The 23,362-nt window shown below is 36.2% G+C and overlaps 3 protein-coding genes and 1 long non-coding RNA gene across 6 annotated transcripts in view; 2 read left to right on the top strand and 2 right to left on the bottom strand.

The window, feature by feature from the left end:
- The first annotated feature begins 548 nt into the window (after positions 1–548).
- On the top strand, positions 549–5,202 carry ppp1r35 (protein phosphatase 1, regulatory subunit 35). The gene is made up of 6 exons (XM_051880030.1): positions 549–736; positions 1,006–1,170; positions 2,309–2,405; positions 2,671–2,880; positions 4,201–4,334; positions 4,857–5,202. The coding sequence occupies exons 2-6, from the start codon at positions 1,024–1,026 to the stop codon at positions 5,034–5,036; spliced, it is 768 nt and encodes a 255-aa protein (XP_051735990.1). The 5' UTR covers positions 549–736; positions 1,006–1,023; the 3' UTR covers positions 5,037–5,202.
- Positions 5,203–5,378: 176 nt separating this feature from the next.
- On the top strand, positions 5,379–9,184 carry LOC127504883 (growth hormone secretagogue receptor type 1-like). The gene is made up of 3 exons (XM_051880024.1): positions 5,379–6,645; positions 7,329–7,785; positions 7,998–9,184. The coding sequence occupies exons 1-3, from the start codon at positions 6,358–6,360 to the stop codon at positions 8,291–8,293; spliced, it is 1,041 nt and encodes a 346-aa protein (XP_051735984.1). The 5' UTR covers positions 5,379–6,357; the 3' UTR covers positions 8,294–9,184.
- Positions 9,185–10,250: 1,066 nt separating this feature from the next.
- On the bottom strand, positions 10,251–11,304 carry LOC127505356 (uncharacterized). Its single transcript, XR_007927695.1, has 4 exons — positions 11,129–11,304; positions 10,951–11,046; positions 10,729–10,813; positions 10,251–10,597 (listed from the first exon to the last, which is right to left on the bottom strand). It is a non-coding gene; the product is annotated as an uncharacterized LOC127505356 (long non-coding RNA).
- Positions 11,305–14,951: 3,647 nt separating this feature from the next.
- Positions 14,952–23,362, bottom strand: part of camta2 (calmodulin binding transcription activator 2) — a 29,632-nt gene continuing 21,221 nt past the window's right edge. Inside the window, exons 13-23 of one of the 3 annotated variants that reach the window (XM_051879607.1) lie at positions 22,648–22,832; positions 22,437–22,515; positions 22,044–22,290; positions 21,058–21,368; positions 20,782–20,948; positions 19,558–19,768; positions 19,410–19,481; positions 18,075–18,095; positions 17,762–17,955; positions 17,599–17,673; positions 14,952–17,008 (exon numbers count right to left, since the gene is read on the bottom strand). In XM_051879607.1, the coding sequence (XP_051735567.1) occupies positions 16,954–17,008; positions 17,599–17,673; positions 17,762–17,955; positions 18,075–18,095; positions 19,410–19,481; positions 19,558–19,768; positions 20,782–20,948; positions 21,058–21,368; positions 22,044–22,290; positions 22,437–22,515; positions 22,648–22,832 (1,617 nt within the window). In that variant the 3' untranslated portion in view covers positions 14,952–16,953. Of the gene's footprint in view, positions 17,009–17,598; positions 17,674–17,761; positions 17,956–18,074; positions 18,096–19,409; positions 19,482–19,557; positions 19,769–19,794; positions 19,917–20,781; positions 20,949–21,057; positions 21,369–22,043; positions 22,291–22,436; positions 22,516–22,647; positions 22,833–23,362 lie in introns of those variants that run through there. The other 2 variants (XM_051879608.1, XM_051879609.1) reach the window with 2 other exon arrangements.

Below are 23,362 nucleotides of genomic sequence, written 5' to 3'. Positions count from 1 at the left end.
ATGCAGATTTCCTAAATTAACTCTCTTATTACTCATGTATGTGCCTGTTTTCCTCCATTATTCATATGTAAATGTGGCGTTTTTTTAGAGAAGTGTCCATACATATCCCTCTTGCGTTAACGCCATTTTGTAATTACCGTAACTATTCTGACTTGTAAAAAAGCATTCATGTGATCCCACAACTCGTAATTACAACTTTAGACTCGTAATTTTCTGAGAGCTACGACTTGTACCACGTGACCGCCGTACCATTTTTGCAAGAGAAACGTATGATGAACCGCTGCAAGTATAGCATCACGTGTTGTCATCTCTTATTTACGCTAATTACGACATGGCGGGGGGGATTTTATCTCAAAGAATACATTATTCAGTATAGTCACAGTATTAACCGCACTTTTATGCACAGGCTATCTGGTGTTACAGCTTTTTGTGTTTTATATATATATTTAAATTAAATAAATATGCTCATATCATCGTGTTGAGTGTGTTTAAACATGTTTGTGTGGTGTATATATTATGTATGAATAATTATGTTCTTCAAAGAAAAGTCTCTTGAAAGACTATCAATGCGCATGCCCATTAACGTCATCTCCACCCGGAAGTACGCCTGCGCGCGGCAGCTGTGGAGGGAGTTTTAATTTTTCTCAAATTAGATATATTTTCTGTTTTGATTCTCGCATATTTCACCGCGAGGAGATGTTTTTATTTGGCGCAGCAGCTGACGTCCTATTTTGGGGTAAGTTGAGGTTGTCTTTTAATGTTTAAATTCAGATCGGACTCGTTATTCACGATTTAATGACGTTTTAAAACTTCTGTTTATACTTGTGATCTTGCAAATTGTCACTGTAATGTTTATAAACAAAATATAGAGAAACGGTTGACCATATTCCATGGTATTTTCTGAAGCACTATTGTAAACAAGCAGTTGTTATCGGTGTGTGTGTGTGTAAATATATATGTATATTGTGTTAATACTGTGGTTGATCATGTATATCTATCTGTTAGATTGATTTGATCGGATTGATGGAGATGTCAGGAGAACCTCATGTCCGGGTGGCTCCTGAACCTCTGAGGTTCGGACCGGTCCAGACCACAGAACTGGTTTGCCCTGATCTGGACCTGTCAGTCACTCTCACCCCTGAACGACCAGCAGACAGACGGCGTCGACAGGTTTGAGTCTGTAAAATATGATTCATTAAGGTTTAACAGTCCCAGAGACACGTTTGAACAGGATATAAATAAACCCGTTTTACTTGTGTATCATCAGACTAAATCTGTGTCTCCTCCACTAGATGATGCTGTAGGGTTTGATTTTACAGTTGCTTTTGAAACCGATATTTTAAGGCAAGGCACTACAGGCAGAACCATTGTTTTTCATGGACTGGTCAATTTTGTGATTGAACATTGTCTTCTTTCAGACTTTGTTTATTTTATTGCTCTTTATCTATTTGCACCTGTAGATTTCAATTACAATACCTATTTTTAAAGGTGATATTTTTATAAATGAGTTTTTTCCTCCACTTCAGCAGCACTTACAAACACCAAAACTTACAGTTTTATTCCTGACTATATTCTGAAGGTTTTTACTGTGGGGTTTGTTCATATATCATTCACACTGATTTATATAACATTTTATTCCTAAATATATGCTGAAAATATTTTTTTTCTGATTGTTGACAGTATTTTATGATTTATAGAGTGATAAAAAGAGATATAAAAAATCCCCTCAGTAAAAACCTTTAACTCTAATATGTCAACAAAATCAAACATGAATTTTGAATCTGGCTTTATCCAATGTTTAGATTTATCTACTGGAAGTGTATGCAAATGAGTACATATTTAATTAAATAATTCTTCATTTGCTTATTTAAACATAATTCAGAAAACGTTTCAATCATCATATAGTACTGTGAATAATCGACTTGTGGAAAGTATGGTCATGTCTGTTAGTTACATTTTTTACCCTATTCACCTGTAGTGTCTTGCCTTAAGTTATATTCATTATTTATCATTTAATGAATGCGTACTGTATTTTTGAAGAATATGTATTTGCATGTATGTTTACATTGTAAGTGTATTTACTGTAAATGTGTCTCGTTCTTCCAAAGAATGTTACTGTAGTCACTTTTCCATGTTTATTTATCTCTACAAATGACTATTCCTGTAGCTCGCAATGCCAATGTCATGGGTTCGATTCCCAGTGAATGCATGAACTGATCTAATGTATACCTTAAATGCAAAACTCGCTTTGGGTGGAAGTGTCTGCCAGATGCATGTAAACGTCTTTGTATCTTTGTGTGTGTTTCAGGTGCGTTTTAATGTGAATCCTCAGAGCAGCGGTCATCCGGTGATCCCAGAACCCAGAAATAATCAAGCCCGGAAACCTCAAAACAAAGACAAGCACGGTAAAACAAACACAGCTGTTCTGAGTCAATATGAATATTAGATGCAATGGAAGCCAAGTGTTTATTTTGTCATGAAAGTCATGTAAAGTATAATGCAAAAAAATGGTCCTAATAATGGAGATTCACCCTAGATTAGATTTAAGCTTGATTTAAAACTTGTTAATTTTCTGTAAACTTAGATCGTTCATATTTCATGTTTGCTCTGGAAATGATTCATTTTAGCATGTTCTGTCATGAATCGAGTCTACATGTTCTTGTTATTCAGGTCATGAATCAGATAAAGGGAGGGATCAGGTAACAAGCGGAGTGTGTAATGGGCAGGTGACAGATGGGGCGGAGCTAAACACTACCCTGGCACTGAGGGCGGAGCTTCAGGAAGTGGCGGAGCAGGCTTTCGATCCCGAGAAAGCCGTTAAAGAGAAATTACAGAGTTCAACGCTCACAAAGAACCACATCAGTGCTAAAGCAGCGGAGGGTGAGACAACAAAACACCACAACACAAATGAAATCAACGTGCAGGATTATTTGGGATTATTTCAAAGAGTGAATGTACAAACACACTTGCTCAAAGAAATCTTTAGCACACCAGCTTAACGTTCACCAGTGTTTGTCATTAAAACAATCAATTCACAAATTATTTACCTTGACTTTAATGTGAATCTCACAAAAAAATCATAAGAAATACTTCACATCAATAACAAAATAAAATTTTAATTAAATTTTACATAAAAAAGCTTATTTTGAGGATATTATGATTGTTACATTATGACTATTTTTGCAGTAATTAAACTCATTAACCCCCTAAGTTCTCATGACTGTAATGAGATTTTTTTAAATTAAATTCTACATAAATTAAATTGACAAATACAACTATAGTTTATACTTGCTGTACTTTACATGCAAATTTACTTCACTATTTAAATCTATTTTTACTATTTTGAAGTGTTTCATGTTGTCATTTTTTATATAATTTTTATTTCAGTTTTATTTTAGTACATGAAGTTAAACTAAATAAAAATGAGAAATGTTGCTTTAGCAACTAAAAATAATTTTTTTAATAATTTATTTCTGTTAGCTTATTTTATATGACTGTAATGTGAATTTTTTTATTAATTATACATAAATTGAGTACAACAGATACTACTATAGTTTATGCTTACTGTACTTTACATGCAAATTTACTTCATTATTTAAATCTTTTAATGGCGATTCTGTAATGAAAATGAGATTTGTATTTATTAGGAGGGGTTTATATGTGCTCAACTGTCATGAAAATGCAAAAAAAATCTAAGTAGTATGGAGTAGGTTTTATGTTTTATATGGTTTTTATTCATTTTTATTTCAGTTTTAGTTATTTTATTACATCAAGTAAAACAATGAAAATAAGAAATGTTGCTTTGGCAACTAGCTGAAATATAAAAAAGTATAATAAAAAAATGTATGTATTTTATTTCAGTTAACACTTATTTTATGACTAATGTGAATTTTTTTGGTAATTATACATAAATAGAGTACCACAAATACTACAAAAATTTACTTCACAACTCAAATCTATTTTACTATAATAAAAATGAGATTTGTGTTCATTAAGAGGGATTTACATGTGCCCAACTGTCATGAAGACAATGCAAAAATTTGAGAACAATGTGCAGCACAACACGACCTCATATATAAACCATTCAAAAGTAAAAAACAAAGTTCTTCACGCAAACAGAATCAGCTCATTGTTCACACACTGTTCCTTAAATGTGTTAATAATTTGTTTTTTCTTCTGTCTTTACCTCGTTTATTACAGGGCTGAACTTCCCTCGCTCTCAACACCTTTACCGGGCCTTAGTTAGCGTCAGCCTATCACGTGATCAGCTCATCAGCCAGGCACTACAGGATAGGCCAGCACTGGCCCCGCCCACCGCCAGCCAGACCAATAAGGTCAGAGTTCTGTTTACATCATATTAATATATTAATAGTTTTTCATTTTGGGTTTTCCAACTGCTGGAGTGTTTAATAAAGCAATAAGCCACGAGAGGGATTTTTAATGTCATACATTAATATAAACAATAAAAACAAGACAAAAAAAGAGAAAACAGTACAACTAATAGAATAAGAAAATAAAATGCATAACAATGGCAGATTGTTCTCTTCATCTTATTCTAGTTTTGTTTTATTTATTTATTTTTCTAATATTTCTATCTCTAATATCTTCCAACAATTCCATTGTCCTTTCATTTAGAATCATTTAGAATCTTATCTTGGCAATTTTCTGAATACTTTTGAGCTCATTTGATCAGTTAAATCAGTTTTTGGTTTGTATGTTAATATAGAATTCAATTGATATTTGTGTAGAGTTAGTAGGCAATATACAGTGTATATAAGTAGCACATATTGAAGTAGGTTTGTTATGTTCATTGTGGTTTTTGTACAGATTTTTATGCCTGTTTGTTGTGTGTGTAGTTCCCGTCTCCACCACTAGAGGCCCCTGATTTACTGCCGTTCTACAGTCCTGACAAGCTGCTCAGAGAGACTCCGCTGTTGCCAGGCGACCACATCCCTTGGCCCCGCCCACGGCCTGCACCTAGACCCGCCCACACAACCTTTCACCTACATCATCTGCACAAACTCTGGGAGTCATGAACTGGGAATCACACACTTTGTGTGTGTGTGTGTGAGAAAGAGAGAATTTCTGCTTTGGTCTATGAGTGTTTGTGTGTGTTTTTGTGTTGTAAGCTTTGTGTATTAATGTATTTTTTTTAGCCTAAAGTGAATTAATATAATAGCAATAAATCTGGGATTATTTAAATGATAGTTCGTCATTGAGTGAATGTACAAACACACTTTCTGCTCAAAAAAATCTTTTGCACAGCAGCTTAAGGTTCACCAGGGTTAGTCATTAAAACAATCAATTGACAAATTAATTAGCGTGAGTCAACAAGAGGACAGACACCACACGCTGATTTCTGTGCTCTTCTTTGTTAAAATAGACTTTAAAGAGAATCTCACGAAAAATACTTCACACAAATCAAAAGAAAACAGGAATGATATTTTGCATAAAGAAATTTTTTTTTGCATCGTGACTATTTTCGCTGTAATTAAGCTCATTAACATAAATACAAATACTAATATTGTTTATACTTGCTGTACTTCACATGCAAATTTACTTCACAATTTAAATCATTTTTTTATTAACACTAATAAAATACTAATAAATGATAATACTAATAAAAATGAGATTTGTATAGATTAAGAGGGGTTTAATTATGAAAACAATGCAAAAAATCTAAATGACAGTTTATATAGTTTTTACTCATTTCAGTTTTAGTTATTTTAGTACATAAATGAAAAATGAGAAGTGGCTTTGCCAACTAGTTTAATTTCAGTTAACATTTATTTTACATCACTGAAGTGAATTTTTTAGTTAATTATACATAAAGTAATTTGAGTACTACAAATACTACTATAGTTTATACTTACTGTATTTTACATTTTCTATATATAATTATTTTTTATGGTGATGCTGTAATAAAAATGAGATCTGTATTCATTAGGAGGGGTTTAAATGTGCTCAGTTGTCTTGAAAACAATGCAAAAAAAGTTTCTTTTCATGCTGCATGTACTATATATTTTTATATTTTTGATTTTGGTGTGAATATTACGAATATTGTTCGCTCTTTGATGAATTGCTTTTACATGCATGTAAAAGTTACAAATCCGGTCTGTACCATGAAGAGATCGGTGTCTTGTGTTTGTCTCTGAATGTACAGACACCTGTGTGTGTGTGTGTGTGTGTGTGATTGAGTGAATTCGATCTCTTCCTCTGGTCTTGGAGGTGGCACTGATCTCCAGCGGTGGGCGTCACAGAGAGACAGAAGAGGAGCGGAGATCCAGCCGTACATTCAATAACCGTCCTGCAGCTCTGTACTGAACTCAGTGATGATGAAGGCACCGCTCCAGTGACATGGATGAGCTGGAAGGTTCTGGATCTGGATCTGGTTGGTGCGTGAACTGTGGGAACAGATCGGAATGGGAAGACTGGGAACGCCTGTCGCTCTTCGGCGACACCGTGCTTGTGGTCGTTACGACGGTGTGCGTTCCGCTGCTGCTGCTTGGCCTGCTGGGAAACGCCCTAACGATTCTGGTGGTGTGGCGACGCCCACAGATGAGAAGCACCACCTACCTGTACCTGAGCAGTATGGCTGTATCAGACGTCCTGATTTTGCTGTTGATGCCTCTGGATCTCTATAAGGTATTCAAGTGTTCACATGCTGTTTCATGCGACTGTTAAGGGACGTTCACACCGACAACGATTATTGCCAGAGGTTGTGTGTCGCCATGTGGTCGAGTTCTAGTAGGCGTTCCTACTCTGCCGCAGTACATGCGACGGATTGCTATCAAATAGGGATGCACTAATACTACTTTTTCCAGAAAGAGTCCGAAACCGCTACTTTTATTTTTAGTGCTTGTCGATACTGAGTACCGATGCCTGTATTTTCATTGCATTTTTAATTTTTTCAAATATTGGGCAGACTATAAAATAAGTTGGCTTAGCAAATAGATATTTCCTTCAGTTATTTTCATGCATAATTATGCCTGTTAAAATGTATTGTATGAGCTACTGTTACTTTCACTGTTCATGTTATTGCTCGATTATATTTTATCTTTAATTTAATAGCACGGTGAATATTTAGAGCAGTGAGTGATTTTCTCTTTGTCTTTTGTTGTTAGATTAACATTAAGGATAAAGACATCAAAGGGCTCCAGACTGCGAACAAATAGTCGAATGTTGCGACCTTTTTTCCTGCCGGTGCGACTGAATTTTGTTAGAGGTCGCACTGACGAGAGGCGACGATACTGTGCACTTGGCATTAATAGCCAAACAATTGCACATTTTTCGCTCAACATTAACGTATGTTTTTGCTCTGATCGCAGCTGTGGCGGTATCGCCCGTGGTTGCTGGGGGACGCCGTGTGCAAGCTGTCGGTGTTTGTGGGAGAATGCTGCACCTTCTCATCCATCCTGCACATGACTGCACTGGGGGCGGAGCGATACCTGGCCGTATGCTTCCCTCTCCGCGCACGCTTGCTCGTGACGAGGAGGCGTGTCCGCGTGCTGATCGCAGGGCTGTGGGGCGTGGCCATGCTCAGTGCGGGACCCGCATTGGCTTTGGTAGGGGTGGAGCAATTAGAGGCCGGAGCCAGTGAATGCCGCTGCACGCAGTACGCTCAGACCTCCGGCCTTCTGAAAGCCATGCTGTGGCTCTCCAACCTCTATTTCATTTGCCCTCTCACAATTCTGACCCTCCTCTACGGCCTGATCGCCCGCCGCCTGCACCTGCGCGCACACACGCATCGAGACAAAACACACCACCAGACCCTCCGGATGATGGGTGAGCACAGAGGATTATGGGTAATAATAAAATTTGACATTAGATCCTTAAGGAAGTCACTTTGAACTGTCATATAAAAAAAGTGCAGAATTAGCGGTGTGTATCAATATAACTACATGAGGATGAGTAAATCAAGACAGCATTTTCATTTTTAGGTGAACTGTTCCTTTAAAGCTCATTTGAATGTCTTTTTCTGTTCTGTTTCTCCGCAGTGGTAATCGTGCTGGTGTTCATCTTGTGTTGGCTGCCGTTCCATGTGAGTCGGACGCTGTTTTCGGTGTCGGACTCCAGTGATTTGTATTACATCAGTCAGTATTTTAATCTGGTGTCTTTAGTGCTGTTTTATGTCAGTGCTGCGGTGAATCCTCTGCTGTACAACATCATGTCCGCTCGCTACCGCGCCAATGTCCTCGCCATGCTGCGGTCAATAGTGGGTTCCACGGACGAGCAGCGCCAAAGGGCCCGCACCTCCCCGCTCACCGCCTCTCACTCCAGCACACACTTCTGACCTGTGTGTGTGTTAGGCTTGAAACAAACTGTACACAAATAAGACTTTGGAGGGAACTAATACTGAGGTTTATTACCACCACAGTAACACAAGAATGCACTGTAACTGTGTTCAATGGGGCCACTGGCCAAGCAATTGTGTGCATCCGTTCAGGCTTACTTTTTGCATTTATGTACTTTCGTACTTTTGCATTTCTTTACATTTACTTTTGCGTACTTTTGTATTTTTGCATTCATTTACGTTTTGTATTTATGTACTTTCACATTAGTTTACGTTTTGCATTTATGTATAGTACTTTTGCGTTTTGCATTTGCGTACTTTCGTACTTTTGCATTTGTTTACATTTACTTTTTGCATTTGCGTACTTTTGTATTTTTGCATTTGTTTACGTTTACGCTTTGTATTACGTACTTTCGTAGTTTTGCATTCGTTTACGTTCTGCATTTATGTACTTTTTACATTCGTTTACGTTTACGTTTTGCATTTACGTACTTTTGTACTTTTGAATTTGTTTACATTTACTTTTTGCATTTGCGTACTTTTGTATTTTTGCATTCGTTTACGTTTTGTATTTACATACTTTCGCATTCGTTTACGTTTAGCATTTGTTTACATTTACTTTTTGCATTTACGTATTTTCGTACCTTTGCATTTGTTCACTTTTACGTTTTTGCATTTTTGTACTTGCCCTGCAGATGGACACATTCGGCATAAAGGAGCAAGAGTCATTGTGACTTCTGATGAATGACAAAATATCTACAAATGGACAGAGCATCATTGAGCCTTTTAGCAACACTATACATATATTTAATGTGTGTTTTAAATTGTATTTATTTATTGTGTTTGATGCGCTTATTTCATGGATATCAAATAAAAGGCAGTTCTTTGTGACACTGTGATGTGTTTTATGAAAGCAATAGTGCATTGAGGGATGAAGCTTCTGTTTTTTCCAGCTGCATGTTAGGCCTCCAGTGATGAGGAACCAATGATTGATAATTTAAATGGAAATGAAATGGAAATACATTTGAATATCAGGTAAATTAGTTCTACTTTATAATTTATAAGCTTAACTTGTTTCTGTAGTTTATGTTCTCTGTAATATGCTTTAAAAAGATGGTAAGGAAATTGTTTTGTTTTTTTTTGCAGGTTCATTAACCTCAGCCAGCATAGCTGAAAAAAAACAAAGAAAAGAAGCTTGTGTCTCGTTTAATTATCTTGTCGTTCCAAACTTGACTTACTTTTTTCTGCAGGAAATCTGGGAAGCAAACAACATTAAACGTTGTGACAAGACATTGTACCATTGTGTAGACAAAACACCGAGACATTTCCCAAAAAAAATCTTATTCTGTGTTCAACCGAAGAAAGAAAGTCATGTTTGGAACGACACGGGGGTGAGTAAATGGCAGAATGTTCATTTTTGAGTGAACTTCTAGCTCTAACATTTTTAACAGATTGAAAAAGTAATTCACGCAACTGAATTCATAACTTTTGTTCAAGATCAAGATAAAACATACCAGTCGCGTTAGCATGACATGCAAAAACATTTAAAGCAGACACCTAGTTTAAAATGGATGCTTAAATACAAAAGTATCGAACTTTTAGATAGCAGAAGAAAAATAATTACCTCAAAATCTGAGCATTTCTCGTGAGGCGAATTACTCCCGCGCTTCTTTTTTTTCAGACAAAGGGGCGACTTTACTGCGCACGCGCGAAGCGAGCATTTTTTTCACTGTTTCATTAGTTCATACTGGCGATAATTTGTTTAAAGAATTGTCATTCTGTCATTATTAATGTTTAGCGACTAATGTACTATTAACTAGGCTAAAGTGATTTTCTCGCAAGTTTTAAATGCTAATTCCTCACTGAGCTCTTGCTCTATCATACCACATTAGGCACACAGAAAGTAAGTTGAATTCATTTTATTTACACGAAATGTTATTATTAAAGTGCTCAACAAATAAACTAACATGTGGAATATACAATTCCGGCACATAACAAAAAAACATGCATATTAAATTTGATCGACTTGCCATGATTTACAAAAGCATTAGCGTATTTTTTATGTGGCGGAAATGGGCTTCCCTCTTAACAGACAAGACTAAAACGGTTTATATGAGGGATTTGGCAGGTTTTAGCTCCAGGGTCTCCAGACGCTCGTGAGTGCGAGTGGATTTGGGTTCTGTGACATGTCGGGTCGGTCCTGGTGTTCCGCGCTCGGGCGTCGGTTCGTGTCTGTGGTTCTGAAGAAGCGCGTGATCTCCCGCACACATGCCGCGTATCCCGCACAGAACCGACTCCACCCATCTGACGTATCAAACAGAAGAGTTTTCATAAGCTGTAAATTTGTCGTTTTACTACCATGTATTTCTTATACGTTATGTAATTTTATTTTTCAGGTTTTTGATTAAAAAAGATTAATTATTATTATTATTTACCTGTTGAAGGGCAGTGCAGCGCGCGCAGGTGTCGTACAGTGAACTCGAGAATTTCCGCCTTTTCCAGTTTAGATGATTGACAGCTCTAAAAATAAAAATAAAAATTACAAATAGGTTCAGAAAATTGCAAACATTAAAATAACAGACTTTTAAATACTAAAATCATATTCAAATTAAATACTTTTTTCTTTTTTTTTTTGGCGGTTACTCGCTCGTGCTCACCGTGGTTGCGCGGGCTTGAATCAGCAGAGCGCGCAGCTCTCCGATGCACGCGTTGATGCGCGCTCGCCTCCGTCGCTCCATCAGCGGTTTAGAGATCTTACAACAAACAAACAACTTAAACTCACAATAAGCATGCCAGTATAAAATATTTAAAGACGAAAGAGAAAAATGCGTTTACCTTAGACCTGTGCTGCGAGATTCCGGCCATTTCAGCACGCGAGATTGAACTGTCCGACACTCCTGCGCCGTTATATGACCCGCGGAGAACAAAAGTTGAGTGTTGGTTTCCGCCCAAATCTGTGGGTGGTAAAGTGTATGTGTGTTTTATTCATAAGGGTTTAATCTGCGGCCCCTCGCAGGGATTAAAGCTGCGGCTAAAGGGCTCTGATCCTGTCAATCATCTGTGATTGACAGCCGCCGGACGTTCATTCAATAGCAGCTCCGTTTCAGTGCAACTGTTTATAAGGTGTTTTTATATAATACGATAAAGAATATACTTTTTTCTAGTTTGGTAGTGGATAGTTTTCAAGTGTGGAAACGTATAAAGAAAAACAAAACATACAGAACATCTCCAGATCCCACACAGGCTGTGTCTCAAATCTCTGTCAGCTGCTTTATAGGCAGCATTTCTGAGAAACTTCAGATTCCTAGAAATGTTGCCGATTTGAAACTCTAGAAATTTTGCTTATTTAGTATTATTTGCAAAGACAAACTCAAGTTTTACAAGTTTCTACACCAGTTTTTTCCCCCCAATGGATTCTTGAAAATTCAATCTTGCAAACTAAACCCTCCAAGTATGCAGACTAGGTAGGCAGCTCACTATGTTCTGAGACACAGACACTCACAGCCGGAGGTCTGAAAGCGATTGTGGGAAACAGAAAGAAAACATGCTCCATACATCTGCTCCCATCCACTCGTTCTTTCAAATCCCTCGTTCATCTGTTCCACCCCTCCACGCCTTTACAGCACACAAGAAAAGACCAACACGATCTTCAGCATGATACACGGCACACAAATCATGTGTAGTTGAGGAGAGAGAGCTGCTAAAGTGATCACCTCCGTTTCACCTGCTGGAGCAGAAAATAGGTGGAAAAACCCCACAGATGCACATAGACAGAGGGACACAAGCCACATCTATGTTCACTCAAACTTGATTTAAAAAAAAAAAAAAACACTTACATTTTCTGGATAAACATGTAGCACAATAAAGCGCTGCAGTGATGACATATTTTTGGAGGTTAGCATCACCCTGATTCCCTAGACAAAAACCCAAATGGATTTTCCAATTCCTCACAATTCCAAGTTTGTAACTCATAATTGTGACTTTTTCCTCACAATTCTGAGTTCAAATCTTACAACTCTGACTTTATTTCTCAATTTGATTTTTTTCCCCCCCTCACAATTCCAAGTTTATAACTCACAATTGACTTTTTTTTTTCTCACAATTCCAACTTTTTTCCTCACAATTCCGAGTTTATAACTTACAATTCTGACTTTTTTTCCTCACAATTCCGAGTTTATAACTCACAATTCTGACTTTTTTCTCTCACAATTCTGACCTTTTTTCCTCACAATTCCGAGTTTATAACTCACAACTCCAACTTTTTTCCTCACAATTCTGAGTTTATAACTCACAATTCCAACTTTTTTCCTTACAATTCCGAGTTTATAACTCACAATTCCAACTTTTTTCCTTACAATTCCGAGTTTATAACTCACAATTCCAACTTTTTTCCTTACAATTCCGAGTTTATAACTCACAATTCCAACTTTTTTCCTCACAATTCCGAGTTTATAACTCACAATTCCAACTTTTTTCCTTACAATTCCGAGTTTATAACTCACAATTCTGACTTTTTTCTCACAATTCCAACTTTTTCCTCACAATTCCGAGTTTATAACTCACAATTCCAACTTTTTTCCTTACAATTCTGAATTTATAACTCACAATTCTGACTTTTTTTCTCACAGTTCCAACTTTTTTCTTCACAATTCCGAGTTTATAACTCACAATTCTGACTTTTTTCCTCACAATTCCGTGTTTATAACTCACAATTCAGACTTTTTTCTTCACAATTCTGAGTTGATAATGCACAATTCTGACATTTAAAGTTGGACTTTGAAAAAAAGTCAGACTTGTGAGTTATAAACTCGGAATTGTGAGGAAAAAAGTTGGAATTATGAGAAAAAAAGTCAGAATTGTGAGTTATAAACTTGGAATTGTGAGGGAAAAAAGTTGGAATTGTGAGGAAAAAAAGTCAGAATTATGAGTTATAAACTCGGAATTGTGAGGAAAAAAAGTTGGAATTGTGTTGGAGTTTATAACTCACAATTCGGACTTTTTTCCTCACAATTCCGAGTTTATAACTCACAATTCCAACTTTTTTCCTTACAATTCCGAGTTTATAACTCACAATTCCAACTTTTTTCCTTACAATTCCGAGTTTATAACTCACAATTCCAACTTTTTTCCTTACAATTCCGAGTTTATAACTCACAATTCTGACTTTTTTCTCACAATTCCAACTTTTTCCTCACAATTCCGAGTTTATAACTCACAATTCCAACTTTTTTCCTTACAATTCTGAATTTATAACTCACAATTCTGACTTTTTTTCTCACAGTTCCAACTTTTTTCCTCACAATTCCGTGTTTATAACTCACAATTCTGACTTTTTTTCCTCACAATTCCGAGTTGATAACGCACAATTCTGACATTTTTTCTCACAATTCCAACTTTTTTGCTCACAATTCCGAGTTTATAACTCACAATTCTGACATTTTTTCTCACAATTCCAACTTTTTTTCCTCACAATTCCGAGTTTATAACTCATAATTCTGACTTTTTTTTCTCACAATTCCAACTTTTTTCCCTCACAATTCCAAGTTTATAACTCACAATTCTGACTTTTTTCTCACAATTCCAACTTTTTTCCTCACAATTCCGAGTTTATAACTCACAATTGACTTTTTTTTCAAAGTCCAACTTTTTCCTCACAATTGCAAAATAAATCACAATTCTTTCTTTCTCCAAATTGCAAGTTTATATTTTGCAATTCTGACTTCTTACAATTGCAAAAGAAAATAGAATCATGATAAACAGTCACAATTACCTTTTTTTATTTTTCATTTTGTGGTGGAAACACGCTTCCATACTAAACTGACTTGACTTGCGGCTGTACTTTGCAAACTAAAGTTGTCAAAATTGATCCAACTAAATTCACAAGTAATGTTATTAAATGTATCAAGCAAATCAGAATCATTCTTTTTGCTGTTCTTTTCATGCCTTGTTTTGTAAGTGTGTGTGTGAGAGAGTTTCCCACAGTGCTGTGCAGGAGTAAAAAGAGAGATTAGAGTGGTGAGGGATCAGCAGATGAATAGCAGCACGAGATCCTCTTCATCCGTCCGTCTCTCCTCTGAGAGAAAGTGTGACGCTCTTCAGCTGAAGGACTCGCACTCATCTGTGTTCAGACGCCTTTTGACTGAGTGATGTTACGTTTACTGATCCTCTTTCAGAAAACTGACATGAGATAAAAAGACGCACTAAACTTAAAAGCAGAGCCAAACTGTTGTGCGTGTGTTCACTGTATTTTATCAGCACACGTTCAGAATGTTTTAATATTTGAAAGCTTTTGATTTTTTTTTTTTTTTTTTTTTTTTAAAAAGCAGAATCCGCTTCTGTGTTATATAAATATTTAGGATTGCTATTTTATTTTATATTATAATTTGTATCTATCTTACATAATAAATGAAAAGTTAATATTACCTCTGTGCCTACTGTTATTTATTTTTAATTTTTGGCCCATGCTTAATCTATGAAAGGTAACTATAAGCTTATGTTTTGCTGTACATTCACTGCTTATTGCACTTATCTTTTTATTTAAAGAAAAAGTAATGAATGCTTGTGTCTGTGTTCTGTCAAGAAGTAAAATACTTCTTAAAAACAGACTGTGTGAATATGCTTGTGTCAGTGCATGGACAGAGAAAAACACAAATGAAACTTGAATTTGAAGAATTTAATGAAATGTTACGAAACAGTAAAACAGCCTGAACAAATATTTAAATGTCAGAATGAATTTACAGTAGAAATCAATTCAAACATGTCCATAAATCTATATTCATAAATAAGCATCAGCAGTAGTAAAGGCCTGTGAGTGGAAATATGAACAAAGCAAACATGAACTCATGCAAACATAAACACCAGCAAGCAAAAACATGCTGAAAAAATCTCATCGTGTAAATATAACCGTGCATTTCAGCAATCAGTACAGAGAATAAATTAAACATTTTATCAGGCAGAAGCAAATGTATTCATTCTTAAATATATTTTCACCAGTTCTTTATACTGTACAATATTTACAGACTAATGCATAAAGGTCTGAATCAAGACGGAGAACCAAACAGTTCTTCAATGACGCAGTTAATTTAGTTAAAAACACCTCAAGGCACATTCAAAAATAGCCATTAAATAAAATCGCGACATTTTCCTCCTGTCAAACGATGCCTAGTGCGTTTGTAACGCGTTTCACGTGCACATACGGGGGCGGAGATCATGTATCCAATCAGAACCGCGTCAAAATAAAAGTCTTACGAAAGTCGACAAAGTTTTATCAGCAGTATCTATTCTGCTGTCGTCACCACAGATAAATAATTCAGAGGGATTCCAAAAACTGCACGTTCTTACGGAATAAAATATAAAAAAGGTATTTGCGAGTTTTTAATCTCGCAATTCAGACTTTTAACTAGCATTTTTTCCATCAGAATTGTGAGGTAAAAAGTCACGATTACCTTTTTATTTTCACAAGCTTATAGTTTCTGAACATCCCATAATTGCGGTCTGTTGAATTTAAGACATTCCTTTCGTATTGTGTAAATGTTTCACAGAATGGAGGTCAGTAAGTGATTTTATCACTTGTTTTATTATTTACAAATTTAGTTTTGAATGAGTCAAAGAGATTTTTTTTTGTACTAATATTGTATTCATTATATTTAATGAACACAAACCGTTGAGTAGAATCAGGCACCTTCAGTGAAGGTTCGCGATCGCGTCGTGAACATTCGCGTGATCGTCACTAGGCAACGTTACGTTTCAGCCCTGTGTTACCATGACAACTTAAGACTTTGGATATCGACATGAACTCAGCATCATTTTTTTTCTGTGGTTCTCTGTTCTGAGGCGCAACATTGAGTGTTTATAAAATATATCTCCAAGAGATCAATAAATAAATTCATATCCAACACAATCAACTCTGTGTTTATGACCATATATATGAGCGAATATACTGTTTACATTTATATAGAGATCCATTAATACATAAAAACATTCCAAACATTCAGTAAAGCTGAACGTGAACTTTAGTGTTGCAGCAACGACTGGAAAGAAGCAACCAAAGAAAAACGTCTGACTGTGTGTCTGTCTGTCCTTCTACTATAGAACTTGTTTCCGCCATGGAATAAAAATAAAAAAGGTAATTGGAACTTCTGACAATTGCAATTCTGACTTTTTTCCCCTCAGAAATGTTTATATATCTCACAAATAACTCACAAATTTGAGTTTATAACTCACAATTCTGACATTTTTCTCAGAATTGTGAGATATAAACTCAGAATTGTGAGATATAAACTTGCAATTAAAAAGGTAATCGTAACTTTATCCCACAATTCCTACTTTTTTACTCACAACTCCAAGTTTGTATCTTTCAACGCGACTTTATTTCCTGCAATTCTGAGATGTAAACTTGCAATTGCAAGAAAAAAAGTCAGAATTGTGAGATAAAAAGTTGCGATTACCTTTCTTACTTTTTATTCCTTGATGAAAACAAGCTCTCATTTTCTACTGCTAATAATGCAGCTCAATCTTTCCATCTTTTCTCTCTGAATCAATCAAATCCTGCAGTAGTTTTGACAAGAGTGTGTAAAGCAAGTGATGGCAGGAGTGTATCTGAGCGGACGACTGTAAACATGACTGAAAGAGTGTGTGTGTGTGTGTGTGTGTGTGTGTGGTCAGGTGGTCAGTCCTCTGTGCTCCAGCTCTTTACTCTGTTTCAGCTCCTTAATCCTGCAAACACACAATCTCATTAAACAACTTCATTCAAGTTTTTCATGATTTACTGAATAAGAATTAAGGATAAGGATTTTTAAAAATCTTTTTAATGTACAATTTTATAATATAAATCAAATATTTTAGAGCTCGGACTAACTAGTAAAAATTATATTTATTATAAAAATACCCATGAAATTTAATTAAGTTTTTATTCATTTTCATGACTTTTTCAGTTGTTCATGATTTACTGCATAAGAATTTTTTTAAATAAATTTTATTCACAATTTATATAATATAAATAAAATATTTTAGAGCTTGACCTACTGTAACTAGTAAAATGTATATTCATTATATAAATGCCTATGGCGATTTTATTAATTTCCATGAATTTGTTCATGATTTACTGGATAAGAATAAACGATTAAGGATATTTTTTATGTGCAATTTTATAATATAAATAAAATTAAATAAAAACAGAGGTTGAGAGTGTGAATTTAAGTAAGAGACATCTTGATTTTTAGGTGTTTGAACTTATTTTAATGCTTGTTTTGTCTTATTTTAAATCATTTTGTAAAAAAAACAGAAACGAACAGACGGATGTGTACCTGTGTCTGCAGCGCCTGAGGAAGCGCATGATCTTCCTCGCAGCCTGATCCTGTTTCTTGGTCAGGAAAGAGCCTCTGACACACAGAACGAGAGTTTGAGCGCCACAGAATCTCTCATGAGTCGTGTTATTATTTGTAGTGTTGTGTAATGTGTGCGTCTCACTTGATCTTGGTGTTGAGGGTCCCGGGGCCGCGCGGCCCCTGCTTGACGCGCTCGTACTCTTTATAGCTGCGGTAGTACTGCTGGATGAGGACGGCCGCCCGCCGCGACTGCTGGAACTTCTTCTGCTCGTAATAACTGCGAAACTTACTCTGAATCAGTATGGCCGCCTGCGTCATCTTCTTATATAAGGCGTACTGGAGGAGGACAAACACACGTTACACACTGCAGGAGGACAACACAACACACACAAACACACACTGCATGGCAGAAGAATGTGAGAACACAACAGTGAGGCAGTTTAGTTCAGCGTTACCTTCAGTGCTATCCATGTTAGCTAGCATGAAATTAAACAAGAAACAGGAGAGAGATCAGAGACACGCCAGCAATATTAGTGTGTTAGCGAAGACACACACAAACACACACACACACACATTTAGACGCTGAATGCTCAGTGACAGTTTGTTTCTTAACATCAAGTGTTTCTGTATAAAGTATGTGTGTATCTACTTAACCATATTTTGATGACAAATTTGTTCCCAGAAGTGTGCTAAACTTAACAAAACCTCCTTTTCAGGACATCTTTGTAAAAACTATGGAAGCTTGTTTCCACTATGGAATGAAAAGTAAATAAGGTAATTGCAACTTTTTATCTCACAATTCAGACTTTCTTTCCTCAGAATTATGATAAAAACAATTGCAAGAAAAAAGTCTGAATTGTAAGATAAAAAGTCGCAATTACCTGTTTTATTTTTGATTCCGTGGCGGAAACAAGCTTCCATAAAAAAAATAAAAAAAGAACAGTATAAAAATAAAGTAAATAAAAAGTTCTTATGGCAAAATGAATAGGATGAAACATTTAACTAATACATTAGCATGCTTACACAAGTGATTGATCACATTAAGAATTGCAAACAACATTTCTATTACAAGTTTTCTAAAATGTCACGTTTAAATATGTAAATGATGCATTATCTATTTAAATATTCACTAATTTGCATACATTAATCTGAACATTGATTAAAGCTAGAATTAAAATTCTTGTTTAATTTTGTTGACATATTAGAGTTAAATGTTTTTACTGAGGGGATTTTTGATATCTCTTTTTATCACTCCATAAATCAGAAAATACTGTCAACAGCCAGAAAAAAAAATACTTTTCAGCATATATTTAGGAATAAAATGTTATAAACCCATGTGAATGATATATGAACAAACCCCACAGTAAAAATCTTCAGAATATAGTCAGGAATAAAACTGTAAATTTTGGTGTTTGTAAGTGCTGCTGAAGTGGAGAAAAAAACTCATTTATAAAAATATCACCTTTAAAAATAGGTATTTTAACTGAAATCTACAGGCGCAAATAGATAAAGAGCAATAAAATAAACACTTAAATTGTATTTTGAAAGTTTTCTTTCCACTAGTCTCAAAATTAACCAGTGCATGAAAAAAACAAAAAAAAAAACAATGGTTTTGCGTGTTGTGTCTTGCCTTGCATTGTAAAAATGCAAAAAAGACAGTTTTCTGTTAGGGTTAGTGTGTGGGTTACATTATTTATGGCTATAAAAACAACAGAAGTCTATGCAATGTCCCCATCTAGACAGCCGGGTAAACGTGTGTGTGTGCGTGTGTGAGTGCGTGTGTTTTATACCTGTTTGTATTTGCGGTAACAGCGCTGTATCACAGCTGCGGCCATATCCTGCTGCTCCTTTAGTCTCCGCCCCTAAACACAATAATAACCAATCATTATGAAATCATGGACACTCACTCTCAGTCAGTTGTCGGTCGTGTGTGTGTACCTTGTATCTGCGGAAGGCATTCTGGATGATGCGCGCCGCCTCATACAGCTCTCTCTGCTCCGTGTCCGTCAGCGTCAGCAGGGCGAAATCTCTCTCCATCCTTCCATTAGCTGAGGCGTTCAGAAACTCTGCCCATGCCACGCTGCTCGGGGGGCGGAGCCTCTGCAGTGCCAAATCACTGAGAAGGGAGGGAGGGGTGGGACACAGGTTCCTACACACACACACACATACACACACACACACATTCAAATGTAAGGAACAGATGAATGTCAAACTAGAAAGTGAAAACTAGTATAATTTAACAAGTGTAGGTAATCTCACGTCAACATGTCAAGAACATGTTTGGGTCACATTTCACCCTGAAATCACATCAGAAAGATTATATATATTTTGATTAATTATATAAATTATATAATTATATTATATAATTATAATTAATATATTAATTATATTGATTCATTTATACTGATTTTAATTTAAAGGGGACATCGGATGCCAATTTTCCAGAAGTTAGTATGATTCTTTAGGGTCTTCATGAAAAGTCTATAACATACTTTGATTAAAATTTCTTAATGGTTGTGTAAAAAAACACCCTTTTTACCTTGTCAAAAACAGCTCTGTTCACAGCGAGCAGTGTGTCTACACAATGTTTAATTATATCATTATAATTAATATAGTAACTATATTTATTAATTATATTAATTTATGCTGATTTTAATTTAAAAAGTCAAGTGTGTCATTTGTAATTTTGAGAATTGTCATCTTATGTAGAATGTCTATTTAATCATAATTAATATATTATATTTAATAATTATATTGATTCATTCATGCTGATTTTAATTTAAAAAATGAAGTGTGTCATTTGTAATTTTGAGAATCATCATCTTATGCAGAATGTCTTTATATGATTAGAATTAATATATTAATTATATTTCTTAATTATATTGATTATTTTATGCTGATTTGCTGATTATTATCAATGTTGAAAACAGTCCTGATGCTTCATATTTTTGTGGAAACTGTGATACAGTACATTTTATTTTTCAGGATTTTTGATGAATAGACAGTTCAAAAGAACAGCATTTATTTGAAATAGAAATCTTCTGGAACATTATAAATGTCACTTTTGATTAATTTAATGCGTCCTTTATAAATAAAAGTATGATTTTTTTTTTTTTTAAATGAACGTTAGTGTACAGGTGAATGTTCTTTGTGTCCATGTACCTGTCCACGGTGTCGAGGTATGTTGCAAGCCACGGCATGGTGTCATGAATGGCAGGATTGTCCCGCCTCTCTCGGAGCGGTGACTCCGCCTCCCGGTTAAACTCCTCCTGCTTGATTCGCTCAGGTGTGGCCTCGATGATCTGCTCGGCCAGAGTTGCCATGTCAACCTGACAGTAAAACATAGCAAAAATCACCATGACAAGTCTCACTAACTGTGTGAGGAGGCGGAGACTTTAATACTTTGTCCAATCAGATGTTAGCAAATACATGACTCACCTGTAAGACCTCGTCAGACAGGTAATCCTCGTTCTCGGCGTTCTCGCTGTAGTCGAGCAGCTCGTCGGCGAGCTCAGAGTGAAGTGTCAGCGCGTCCGTGTGCGAGACGGACGGTGTGGAGGGACTCGCAGCCTCACAGTCCATGAGGAAGAGCGAGTCGGTGGAACTGTTAGGGGGCGGGACCGAGAATGGGGAGGAGGGGGAAGAGGCGGAGTCCATGGGGTCAGGAACCGAACCACTGGAGTAGGCAGAGCTGGGGGAGGGGGAGGGCGGGTCACTGGGGGAGGGGATACTGCTGGACGAACTCAAACCTGAGAGAGAGAGAGAGAGAGAGAGAGAGAGGAGGGTTAATAGGAGGGTTCACTAAAACTCAAACTCAGTTAACTACAACTGTAACTAGGGCTATATGTATGTATATGTTTTTGATCACATTTTTGGATTACAAATGTGTATTAAATCATAAAACACAGAATGTCGAATAATTAAATATAACAGAATTTTTTTGGGGGGGAGGGGGAATCGGCATTATTATTGTTAAAATGTAAATAAAATATTTAATATAAGCTTTAAGAATAATGCTTTTTGAATATAAAAAAATAAGTTTGATGTTGTTTAATTTAATTAAAATGGAATTCAGAAAAAATAAAACAGAAAGCACTGAATTTAGGAAAAATAAAGTTGACATTTGTTGACATTTTAATAAAATATTAAATTGTCAACATTTTATGAATTTGATTAGACATGCTTTTTAAAAAATAAAAATGTAACTAATTTTGCTTCATTTAATTAAAATGGAATTCATAAAAATAACAGAAACTGGAAAAAAATTAAATAAGATTTCATAGGGCCTTATTATTGTTAGCTTTTTAATCAAATATTAAATTGTAAACGTTTTATGAATTTGATTGGACAAGTTTTTTGAACTTTATCACATGACAATCCCAGCCCATGTAAAGCACATCTGGAGCACAGTGTGTGTGTGTTACCCGTGTCGGGGCTGCTGGACAGTGGAGACAGGGGCCGGTACGGAGGCGAGGCTGTGTCAGGTGTGTGTTCTTGTGTCTGAGAGTGTGTGTGTAACTCCTCCAGACAGCGCGCCAGCCGTGTGTGTCCACGTGAATGAGCCACGGCCAGAGGCAGACGACCCAGAGAGTCAGGGATTCCCAGAGCCGCGCTGCTCCAGCGGTACAACAACACCGCGGCCGCCTGATGACCCAGAGCGCACGCCCACATCTGAATACACACACACAACAACACATGAGCAAACAAACACATTCTGAGTCATCATCACATTATCTGCTAGTGTGTGGCTATGCATATATACATACATACACACACTACCAGACAAAAGCATGTGTGTGTGTGTGTGTGTGACGTACCAGAGGTGTGCAGGAGAAATGATCAACGTTTAGAGGATCCACTTCCTGTTCCAGATCCAAACTGTTCACACTGATACTCCTGATACACAGAGACACAAACAAACACCATTAAACACAAACGCTTTTTAAACATCAAGATTGCAGATGAAATGTCATCTGAATGTCTGAGTGTCACTGACTCATTTCAGTTTCATGATTATGAGTGTGTTACCTCCAGCGTATGAGTGTGTGTATGAGCTGTGTGTATCCCTGAGCGGCGGCAAGGTGCAGTAGCGTCATTCCTCGGTGTCTGACGGAGTGTGTGAGTCTGTCTGTCTCGCCGTCTCGTCCCCATCGGCCGCCGGCCATCATCCGCTCACACACGGCTACGATCCTGCGCTCAAACCAAAGCCCCGACTGACACACACACACACACACACACACACAGATACGTCCTCATTAGCACATTTAAACATCTTCATACATCTACTTGAGAAAAATACAAACTCGTTTCTCAGAGTTCACAGGTTTATATCAGTCACATGTTTGCTAGTTGATAAGCTGATCTAATGACACTACAGAGGAAAAGCCTGTCAGTGGATTGGACAACGTTTGTGAGATTCATCACACCAAAACTCAGAATTTTGATTCAGACTCAATTAAAGACAGATTTGATTCACTCAGTTTGATTCACTGGATCAAACTGAGAAGCCACCAGTGATTCTGAAGACGGTTCTCATTTTTAAATTTGCATTTAACCCTCTGATACATGAATCAGGAAGGTAAAGGAAATAAGAAAATTGTTTTAAATTGAAAATAAGAGAAAGTTTTCAATAAATAAATGCAATATATGTATATATTTATTTAGATTTGTGTTCAATTATATAATGTATAATTTAATATAAATAAATAAAATATATAATAATATACTGTAAATAAACTTTTAT

Source organism: Ctenopharyngodon idella, chromosome 22, assembly GCF_019924925.1.
Source record: "Ctenopharyngodon idella isolate HZGC_01 chromosome 22, HZGC01, whole genome shotgun sequence".
NCBI lineage: Eukaryota > Metazoa > Chordata > Actinopteri > Cypriniformes > Xenocyprididae > Ctenopharyngodon > Ctenopharyngodon idella.
This window is presented reverse-complemented; position numbering and strand designations above follow the sequence as displayed.